Source organism: Cibotium barometz, chromosome 20 (assembly GCF_041138505.1).
Source record: "Cibotium barometz isolate CiBa-2024 chromosome 20, ASM4113850v1, whole genome shotgun sequence".
Taxonomy (NCBI): Eukaryota; Viridiplantae; Streptophyta; class Polypodiopsida; order Cyatheales; family Cibotiaceae; genus Cibotium; species Cibotium barometz.
Genome location: NC_141065.1, coordinates 26,588,583 through 26,600,315, shown reverse-complemented (window position 1 = coordinate 26,600,315; position 11,733 = coordinate 26,588,583). Strand labels below are relative to the sequence as shown.

The window sequence follows — 11,733 nt, the reverse complement described above, 5'->3', positions numbered from 1 at the left end:
ATTCTCATCACTTCTATTCATAGAATTTAAACATGGAATTTAAGAGAATTCTAATTTTTGATATAAAGATTCTTTACGCATCTATTTATGCATAATTCAAATTTAAGGAAAGTAACACTTTTGAAATAAAATTAAATCCTTTATGCATCTTTCTATGCATAAATTCAATTTTAATGAGAATAACACTTTTGAAATAAAAATAAATCCTTTATGCATCTTTCAATGCATAAATTCAATTTTAATGAGAATAACACTTTTGAAATAAAAATCAATCCCTTATGCATCTTTCTATGCATAAATTCAATTTTAATGAGAATAACACTTTTGAAATAAAAATCAATCCCTTATGCATCTTTCTATGCATAAATTCAATTTTAATGAGAATAACACTTTTGAAATAAAAATCAATCCCTTATGCATCTTTCTATGCATAAATTCAATTTTAATGAGAATAACACCTTTGAAATAAAAATAAATCTTTTAGAATGCACAAACGGAGGGAATTACTCTTTTAGAATAGCCTAATGATAAACTTTAGTTCCACAAAATTTAAATTTTTTTTGCCATATCCTCCTTTGTATGGCTGACCATTTCTCAATTTTTACATTATAACATCAATTCAAAATTAATCCCAATTTGAAGTAAAGTACTCTAATCTACTCAATTTTCACTTTCTAAAGAGTAAACAATAAGAAAAGTTTAAATCAATTTATTTGTTACTTATTTTAGGATAAAGAAAGGCTGAATTCTTAATGAAGAGAAGGGGGTGGCCTTTTCATCAAGGCATAACATCCATATTCACATTAAAAAAAGCAAGAATAAAAAAACCATAGATTAGAATTAAAAAAAGTAAAATTCTTTACTTACATAGAGTTTTTGTGAGCTTTCCTTTGGCTTGAGGGATTGAGGGTTCTACTCTTGTTTGGATCAAGAGTGGCCACCAATTCTTTGTAGAGGATTTAGTCAAAAACAATTAAATTATCAAGTGAATTCAATGTTTTTGGCCCTCTGGGGAGGAGTAGAGTAACAGTGCATAAACACTATTAACCTTTTACAAAGGGAGAGGTTTCTATTTATAGGAAAAAATGATCCTCTAACCAAGCAAATTGATTCTAGAATTTTCCAGGTCAGTTTGGTCAATTTTTGACCATTTTTGGGTCAATTTAGCTGACTTTTTGGATCTAGTTGAAACAAGAGAGAGGAGAGATAAAAATATCTCATTATTTATGAGTTTAAAACTCCTCCACACATGTGAAATAGGCACCTCCTTCATGAGAGGAAATCCCCACACTGAGGTGTCAAAAATGCATCATTTCCTCTAAATATCTCTTCTTTTTTAACTAATAACCTTGTCCTTAGTCAACTCTTCATCTTATGTGAGTATTTACTCATTTTTGGGGGATTTTCTTTTATTCTTCAATTTATCTCCTCCCTACATTTGGATTAATCTTATTGGTCGATAGGAACCTTAATTGGAGCATAATTCAAAAAATTTCTAAAAATCTGGACCTTTAAGCTAAGGTCCTTTTTACCTATTTTCAAATAATTCCAATTGCACATTGGAAAGTTCTTTTTGAATTTCTATTTTAAGGGAAACCATTTTAGACACTAGGAGGATTTTTATATCCAAAAATATCTCAATTTTAGATTACCTCCCTCTAGACATTTTCTCTCTCTAAGCCAAAACAGAGTAAAACAGGATATTTCTTTTATTTCAAAGAGGGAAATAATTATAAGATCAGAAGGGGAGGTTGTTACACTGCACACCTCAAAAGCTGAAGGGAGGAATCTTTCATCGGGAGTTTTGCTTCCAACAAATATCAACATTGGCCCAATGGGGGCCTCTCTACTAATGTGAATCAAGGAGCTATTAATCTCATCCCAAAGAGGGCTAACAGACATTTTTAGGAGATTGGAGACCCCGTACTATGCTTAACACCTCATACAAGATCTATTCAAAGGCTTAAGATCAACTACATCCTCCCTAGGGTAGTTGACCCCTACCAGTTTGGATTTGTACAAGGAAGGAAAATCCATAAGACCATCTTGAATGTACAATGTGGCATTGCATCCTCCCTAGGATAGTCGACCCTTACCAGTTTGGATTTGTGTAAGGAAGAAAATTCTATGAGGCCATCCTGAATGTACAATGTGGCATTGACCATGCATTGTTCCAAAATAGACCTTACATGCTCTTAAACTTGGATCTTGATAAAGCCTATAGAGTGAGGTGGGACTTTCTGCCTGTATCATTGAAAAACTAGGGTTTAGAGCCAAATTGTATAACTTGGTCCAAACCCTTATGGATAATACCCAACATAACTACACTAGTAAATGGAACACTAGTAGGTTCCTTTATGCTACACAGATCAATCAGACAAGGCTGCCCGCTTGCCCCACTTCTATTTGCCATGGTGATTGAACCCTTGCTAGCTAATGTGAGATACTACCAAGAATGGGGCATCATCAAGGGCCTCAACTTTTCCCAGACGCACCTCTAAGTAGATGCTAACTCAGTTTTTTGCTAAAGATAATAGTACTATTCTTAAATATATTGAGAAAAATATGGATGCACTTCTCTAGGTTATGGATACTTTCTGTGAGCTATCACGATGTGCAAACAATTTATCTAAGGTGGAAGTGTTTCTAATCTCCCCTGAGAATCCTAAGCCATGGTCAGCAAAATACGGCTTTAAATGGATCAAACACAGAAGCCGACTTTTGCAGGTTATGGATACTTTATGTGAGCTATCAAGATGTGTGAATAGTTTATCCTAAGGTGGAAGCGTTGCTACTCTCCCCTGAGAATCCTAAGCCATGGTCAGCAAAATACGTCTTTAAATGGATCAAACATGGAAGAATACTTCAACTTTTGGAATGCCTAATTAGAGCAAAGCTCACTTCTAAAATGACAAAACAATAATTTGATTAGTCCTTTGAGAAGATACAAGCTAAAATGATATATTGGAATTCAATATCTCTAATGGGGAAGATCATAATCATCAATCATGTGCTATCTTCATCCATTGTGTTTGTTGCCTTAGTATGCACATTCAGTAAAGCAACCTGGGACAAGGTGGGAAAACTTTTCAGGATCTTTCTCTAGTCTTCACCCCAGCACAAAGAAATGGCATGCACTCCCTTGGCCTCAAGTTTGCTCACCATGTTGAGAGTCCAGGAAGGACTCGCAGTAACCCCTCTATCCCTGAAAGCCAAATCTGAAAGCCAAAGGACTGTGCCAAGCTCCTCCTCTCCATAGAAGGGGATCAACCCTCGTGCAATATCATGAAGAATTTGATATCTTGCATGAGAGAAACTCCTAGAAACTGGGAAGACCTTCTATGGGCGGGCTAATCTTGCATCCCCACTTTGCTGCCGCACTCATGGCTCAGCCTTTACACAAAGCCTATTGGATTGTGTTATAATTAATGGTGCCTAGAGATGGAGAGTGAGAGAGACACAAGCTTGAGCACACAAGAGAGAGAAAAATGGGTATAACACAAGAATGATTATATTCTGAAAGCATAATGAAACCTCCCAGTACAATACCCACCAAGGCCTTATCTTTTGACTCTTAATAAGAGTGGTTCACACCTAAAGTGTAGGCCCTATCTTTTGACTCTTACTAAGGGTTGGTTCACACCTATCTTTTGACTCTTACTAAAAAGACTTAAACCAAGTTGGCTATAGACCTTATAAACCATAAGCCCATATCCCCAATGTCACATGATATTTTGGTATATTCTTTCAATATCTCTCCCTCGACAAAAAATCCATGGCTACTATGATGCCAATGCTAGCACTAGTTACTATTTACAATGCTGGTTATGATGACCATCCAAGTGCTTGTAGGTCTTACTCATGGTGGTTTACAATGCCAATTATAATGACAAATGCTAGACATCTAGTTATGATTACATTTCGCTTAGGATAGAGGAGTGACCATAGGTGGGCTAAGAAGCCACCTTTGCCTTTTATAGCATCACGCAATCCAAAATATCCAAATTTATTAAGATTTTGGGGGACTTCTTGGGTAGAGAACCCAAGACTCATAGTATAAACTGGATAGATTAAATGTGGAGGAAGAATCCCCCCTCGTTGTGATGAAGATCTTCTTGATGTAGATGCAGCTCTTGGTCTTCTTCATCCTAAACTTGATCACCTCAGCCTAAATTTGTATCTTCTCGCATATCTTTGGAACTTGCATCGACTCGATAAACCTAAACCAGATGCATTGTTTCGTCTCTCGAGATTGTTGCTTCCCCTTGTTCCAAGGAGCTTTTCCCTTGTTGACCTCACTCATTTTCTTCCTTCTCAACATCTCGATTTCGTCTAGTCTCGACTTCTCCGCTTCCTGTGTAACCAACTTCCCCATTATAATGGAAACTCTAGCTGCCTTTGCAATCATGCTGCAAGGAGTTTTGTTTTGGGTTGTGTCCATGGTCTTTTGAATCTTACTAAGGGGTGGTTCGTAAACAAAAAGACTTAAACCAAGTTAGCTATAGACCATATGAACAATAAGCACGTTTCCCAATGTCACATGATATTTTGGTGTATTATTTCAACAAATTGGAAGGAAGTTTTCAAAGCGCTGTAGTGGGTAGGACACACTCACAGGGGATGCCTCATTGTTGGTGGAGTCAGTTTGGTGGACTTAAGCTTTAGCAAAAATTGAGGAGCCTCTCGCCCAACAAGAAGAATCCCACTGTTACCAAAATCTCCGCAACAACAAAGAGATCCTCTTGAGGAAAAATCTATTGGATAGCAAGAAAGCCCAATGGAAAGGGATAACACGAAAGCCCAATGGAAAGACACAATAGTGCTAGCCAACACAAGGAGAATTAACCTCACACTAGCTGTGGGATGGCATTGGATTAGAGCCTCAATGATCTCTATTATCTGGAAACCTGTAATGGCATGGTGTTTGGAAGGATCTCCCTGCACAAGTGGACAAACTAGATGGCGACACTCTGTAAGCCTATTTAATATCTTCACATGCCCCTTCAAGCCTAAAGATGCATAACTCCTAGCCCTATGCAACCTTTTGCTGACCTAGTGAATAGCAAATATCTGATTTGCGTGATTGTAGACATTTTCTTTGAAATTATATATATATATATATATATATATTTCCTCGCCCAAAAAAATTCAAATGTATGCACTTAGATATATGTTATAAAACAATGTTATGGTATTCATGTAGATGTCACATGCCTACTTGGAAGATGGATCTTAACAAGGTAAGAGGAGAGAAAATTACATTTTCTTTTGCAAAGGTAGACCTTAATGGATGCACGCAAACTACTATTCAAAAAGATATGAGTGAGACTTATTTTTTACTTTTCTAGTGTGAAGTTAGACCTCAACAGATACACCAGACAATTATAAAAATGATGTGTGAGCATCATCCAAAATTAAATATTCCCACTAAAGGTTAATGTGCATTACCATTTCCTAAGTTCTAAAAATCATTATTTTATTATGGCTACTTTCACTAGCGTAGTAATCATAATCTTAATGCAACAAACCTCTCTCTCTCTCTCTCTCTCTCTCTCTCTCTCTCTCTCTCTCTCTCACACACACACACACACACACACACACACACACGTGTGTGCTCCCATGTTTCGAGATTGTACTCTGCAACTAGATCTTCTCATATCTTCAATAACCTCCATCTCTTAAGATAATTTCCACACACACACACACACACGTGTGTGCTCCCATGTTTCGAGATTGTACTCTGCAACTAGATCTTCTCATATCTTCAATAACCTCCATCTCTTAAGATAATTTCCATACAAACTTAAAGAGTGATGGTGTATATAACGCTTTAAAAAATGATGTATATAATAGTCTAGCCACTAACCTTATTTCTCTAAATCGATTGCTCGATGATGTGGTGTCAGGTAATGTAAAAATGAAAAAAAACACATTTTATGCAATCTATTTACTCTCTGCATAATAAAGAAAAATGAGTTCTCATGTAATATACCAAAGGAGTTGGTACAAAACAACTCAAAGATTAAATATTTCAATTTTTCACTTACATATCAGTGTTATAAATGCAAAAACTCGAAAAGCCCCAAATCAAACAACATGATTTGCAACTTCTTCCTCCTTTTTGCAAGTGATTCTCTTGTTTTTTTCAATTGTGAGTAAGTCTATACATAAAACAATAATTATAATGCTTTATTAAACCAAGGTCTAACTCATTAAGAAAAGCTTGAGACACTCCCAAGGTAGGGGTTTCACATGCCATGGAGCAAGATAAGACAAAGATTGCCACCGTATGGTGCGTGTAGGGCGCACCGTCTGATAGACATTTGGGCAGCCCATACCATCCAAGTGTGTAAAGACCCTAGGTGTAGTGCCAAAATAAGTGCGAAAAGCTCATTTGAAATTCAAATATATTAAGAGGGAGAGATGGGGTATTAATGTCACTAGAATGCAACACGAGGGCATATACGACCAACGGAGAGACAGAGAGAGAACCTAGCTATCTCTTGAAGAGAGAGATAAGAGCGCTTTGGAGTCGCTGGTATTCGGCTATGGTGTTTATATCAGCCCCTGCTCTGGTGAGCGGGGGCATGAAGAGCCAGGCTGCTGTGATGTATAAGAAGGCCATGGTGAAGGCGATAGATATGGGCCTTGGCAACCTCACCTGTGATAAGAAGGTCTTCCTCAGAAAGACCTCCATCGCTGTTGCAAATCCATGGAGAATGAAGAAGGCTGTGACCTCCCCGGTTGCTCGTGATTTGTTGATGTAATAGAAGATGAGCTCATGGACCAGCCCAGATACAAGAAACGTCGCCAGCATAGCCAGAGCTCTGGCCTTCAGAGACGGCTTCTCGGTGTCTTTGATGTCCATTTTTGCTCCATTATCGTTGATTGCAGGGTTGGGGTTGGGGTTGGGGTGAGGGTTAGGGTCAGATTTTGAGGAAGCTTCAGTAGCATGCAGAGTTTTTGAGTTAGGGTTATGGTCCTGGTCATGTGTTTCAAGGTAAGGGTTAGGGTGTGATGAAGCTTGGTTTTCAGAGCTAGGGCTACTCTCTGATGATTCTTGGGATTGCTGGGTTTCAGAGCTAGGGTTAGGGTTTGGTGATGCATTGGCATGTGAGTTATTAGGATCAGGATCTGTTGATTCTTGGGCATGTGGAGTTTGAGGGTTAGGGTTTGCTGATACTTGGGCATGTGAAGTTTCATCACTAGGGTTACAGTTTGATGCATCTTGGGCATGTGGAGTTTCAAGCCTAGGGTTTTCTGATACTTGAGCATGTAAAGTTTCATGGCTAGGGTTAGGGTCTCCTTGGGCATGTGGAGTTTCAAGGCTAGGGTTGGGGTTTGATGATGCTTGGGTATTCAGAGTTTTAGGGATGAGATTAGGTTTATTTAATTCTTGGACCCTTGCTTGCTGAGCTTTTTGCTGCTTTTCTGCTCTCATTAGCAGTAGCAGAGCTGGGTTATACACAGTAGACCGGAGAATTGTGGTCACTATAAGGTTCCATCGTCTGCCCCAAAACTCAGAAAGTGAAGCAGACATGAAAGGGTTATTGAATTGAGGGTCTGATTCAACCCCAAAGCATGCATTGGCAAGCTTAGCAAGCCCACCAAGCATCAATTCAAGGCCAAGGTACATATGGCAAGTGTAAAGCACATAGATTGCCCATAGAGGGAGCCCATTTCTATATGAGTAGATGTTGAGAATGGCAATCACAGCAATGAATTGCCACCAAAAATGGCCTTTGGGGGCAGCATGGTGAGGTTGCTTTTTTGCTCTCTTGCCTTTTACTCTGATGGGTAGCATGACCATGGTGGCAAAGTAGAGGAAACCAGAGGAAGGGTAGTCAATGCCAGCATCCCAGCATAGTAAGAGGAGCTTGGAGGGCACTGTCCAAAGGAAAATGAAGGAGAGGATGGCTCTCAAGTGATAGATACGGACTGTCCATGGCAACATGAAGAAGATGGGTAGAAGGGGTAGTATGAAGAGAAGGCGTGGGAGACCTGTGGGTAGCCTTAGCACAGCATGGTGAGCTATGGCAAGGCCTCCAATGGCTGCAATGAAGAGGGCAAACCCATGCATGCTCTCTAGCTCTCCCATTGATAGCTTTGAATACAAATTGGCTGCTTAAGCTTATGCTGTTTGTGCACCTCAAATGCAAATTGTGTTGTCAAAAAAGGCTCAGCTTATGCACACTCCTGCACTTCAAATAACAATTGTGCATTGCTTATGTACACTTGTGCACTTCAAGGTTGGGTACACGACAGGGATGCTAGTCAGGCAGGGGGCATCGTGACCGTGCGTCATGGCAGAGGGATGGGCAATCTTGATGGGTAATCATGCTTGTCCATGATCACATGTCATGGATGGGTGGCAGCCTCACATGCCCAGCTCCTTGCTGCTGGTGGGACTGGATGGCCCCCATCATGTATGAGGTTGCTGTCCAAACCCAGCATCGTTGCGTCGCCCATCGTGGATGAGATTGCTGGTCCAACTCCCTACCTGTCCATAGGTGGGGAATGCTGTTCATTGAGCAGAAGACATAGCCTCTACTGGAGATCTTACTTGCATGTACCCTCACTCCACCAATCAAAAGAATGACAACTCTTCAATTTGTAATTAAATTGTATACTAAATGCTGACTAACATGTATTAAAAAAATTCACTCCTTATACAAAGGGCTTTGACAAATATGTGTAGTAATGATTTTATAAGTAAAAAATGTAGAAAAATTTCAATCCATTATCCTTTACTAACGTTTGAAATGTTTGATAAGTGCAACACAAGTCCAGAACTGGGCGAGTGAGCAGCACACGTGGGTATCTATTGTTTAAGTGAGACACGTGCGAGTGAGTGGGTGGAAGAGAGGGGGGGGGTAACATGGTCAAACAAGTTTGCGTGTTAAACCCACACAAGGTAAAAAGATTCTTCATAGTTTTCTTGGCCTCTTTGCTTGCGTGCTATTTCACATGATGCTAAGCCATCACACGTGTGCATGAAGTCAAGGGCCACTATATGACCATTCCTTTTCCTCCACCTTATTAACCATCTAAATACCTTAGAGGCTAATATTTTAATGTACACAACAAGCCTTACTTCTACATACCATCTAAAATATAGCTTCTAAATACCTTAGAAACTATATATTAATGTACACAACAAGTCTTTACTTGAAGGTAGCGTGAGAGTTGCAAACCTTTGACAACCCACCCTTTGTCGATGATTAAAAAACTCCTATTGTGAGGGATTTCCACCACCATTAAATAACTCATGTCTCACATCTTTAGCACATTGTAACATATACAGGTTCATGTGCATGACTTGCATTTGCATAGGCCTACACCCTCTATTATGTGAGAGCAACAAGTAAGTGTCATGATCGAGTACTCGTTCTGACCACACCACCACACTTTGATAGCCCAATCTTCAAGCCAATTAGAATTTGGCTTCCATATGGCACGCCATCATATTATGACTTGTAGCTTTACCTAATTTACGTGATTAAATTGCATGCCATAAAGTACATTTTCTAAGCTATTTGCATGGGATTACTTACAATTGAAACTATGGCTTCAACACGATGTTAGGTGTTTGAGCTACATAAACATCGATATAAAGTGATTGACACTCTTGGGTCGTACTTTAATAATGTGATAATAGCAAAGTCACCTTAAATAATTGCCATGATAAAAGTTGTAAAACATGTACAAACCACAAAAAATATTCTGATTGTGATAGATAATTACATTTGGTAAAAAGATTCATTTACAAAAACGATCACATCTAATCCTTCACTCTATATTCTTGCAAAACTTGCCAACCCAAGAAATTCTTTGCCCTTCATGTAAGAAGACCACTCTTCTTTATAGTATGCTTTTAATTGCTTGAGTCCTAAATGTTTAAAAATTCAACTTCATCATTAGATTTTATACGCACAACAAAATACAATTTTCTTTTAGAAAGTGCCACCAATTCCATGCTAAAAACAATGTACTACTTATAAAAAGAACTAAAATGCATGCAAGGACTTGAACTATGCATGATTTTGAAACCTATGTGATATAATTATTAAATTTCTTTCAAATGACTTTTTGTCAAACTCAATCAAAGATATAAAAGTATTTATTTATTCCTTCAAAATGCATGTAAAAATTTATGTGGTTATTTTCATGTCGATTTACATACATCTAAAATGCATGTGCGTGTAGGGAGAGGAGTCACACCTGCACATGCCCAAGTGTGCACATGCACATTCACACACAAATGCGTGCATGTGTGTGCAATCTCTCCACACACATACATATTTGGGCTATTTATACCATTACGCATGTGCATGCACGCACACACACACACACACACACACACACACACACACACATTCTTGTGTTACTTTCTTATTACACCCTATTTCTTATTACACCCTATTCTTGTGTTACTTTCTTATCAACACTAACTTTTTTTGAAAACTTTCTTTCATATATACATTTTGTTTAAAATATTTCTTAAAATTTGCTTCCCCTATTTTCCCAACCATGAATTTTTCTCTCTCGTCTATACCTTGCTGCCCCCCCCCCCTCTCTCTCTCTCTCTCTCTCTCTCTCTCTCTCTCTCTCTCTCTCTCTCTCTCTCTCTCTCTCTGCATTCCCCTAAAACTTAACACTACCTCCATCTTATTACTCATATTTTGAACCTTAATCCATAAAGGCCCTCCCTCTCTCACCTATTTCACATCAACAATCACTTAACTTTTAAGACGGCAAGTATAACAACTATTAGATGTGCATTTAATGTTCAGGAAACTGAATCGTTTTCATGTCATGAATTTAAAGAGGAAAGTGTTAATATCAGTATGGTGGAGATTCTCCACCTTATACTACCATGGTATATAAAGGGAACATAGTCATCATCTGTGTTCCCTTTATGTAGCATGGTAGTATAAGGTGGAGAGTCTCCACCATACTGATATTATGTTCCTCATGGTTGTACTGGCCTCATTCTATCTCCGTGTGAGATTTTCCTAATATATATTCTCCTAACTTCTTCTTTTTTTAAGAAAGAGAAAAGTGTTATTTGGGATAAGTGTTAATCTAATTCTAGGATTAACAAGAGCTACCGCCATTATCTTACATCATCAAAGAGTCATGGTAGATACACCAAAGGGTCATACATTCAAGATATAAAGCAATAGTGTCCAAATCTACAACTTGGACGGGCGCCCGTAATGGTGTGACGGAGTATTTATGGCGATTCTCGCTTCAAGAGCGTGTGGTAGCAAGTTAGGATGAAGTCCTAAGTGATGTACTTCATGGATATATTATGAGAGTAGTCATTGTAATACCATTAGGCCTCTTATGAGCCTAAAGTGCCTAGTCGGCCATAGTTTAAGTGAGTGTGAACACTTATAGCCATGTATATAAGTGAATTTCTCTCATAATATAACATACTCTCCTATTGTGCAATTGAGTCTTGCTCTTACTAATCCTCTTGCTAATCTCTCTCCCTAATGCATGCTAGTGAGTGTGTGTGAGTGAAGTGAGGTGAGAGTAGGGACGAGGACCCGTAGTGCAACGCGGGCGGTGTGGCAACGCTCACGGGAGACGCGGTGGAATTACTTCTCAAGGAGTTGTAGCGCTTGGAGACCTCAAGGGTTACAAGCTTGGCCATTGGAAAGATCCTCATCACGACAGTTGCAGTTCACCAGGGAATCTCTTTTTGGATGTGTTTCAAGGAGGGTT

General features: G+C 38.8%; 1 protein-coding gene across 1 annotated transcript; it reads right to left on the bottom strand.

Moving 5' to 3' along the window:
* Positions 1 to 6,393: 6,393 nt before the first annotated feature.
* Positions 6,394 to 8,210, bottom strand: LOC147627726 (long-chain-alcohol O-fatty-acyltransferase-like). The gene has a single exon (XM_086814671.1). The coding sequence runs from the start codon at positions 8,096 to 8,098 to the stop codon at positions 6,497 to 6,499; it is 1,602 nt and encodes a 533-aa protein (XP_086670797.1). The 5' UTR covers positions 8,099 to 8,210; the 3' UTR covers positions 6,394 to 6,496.
* Between the last annotated feature and the right edge of the window lie 3,523 nt (positions 8,211 to 11,733).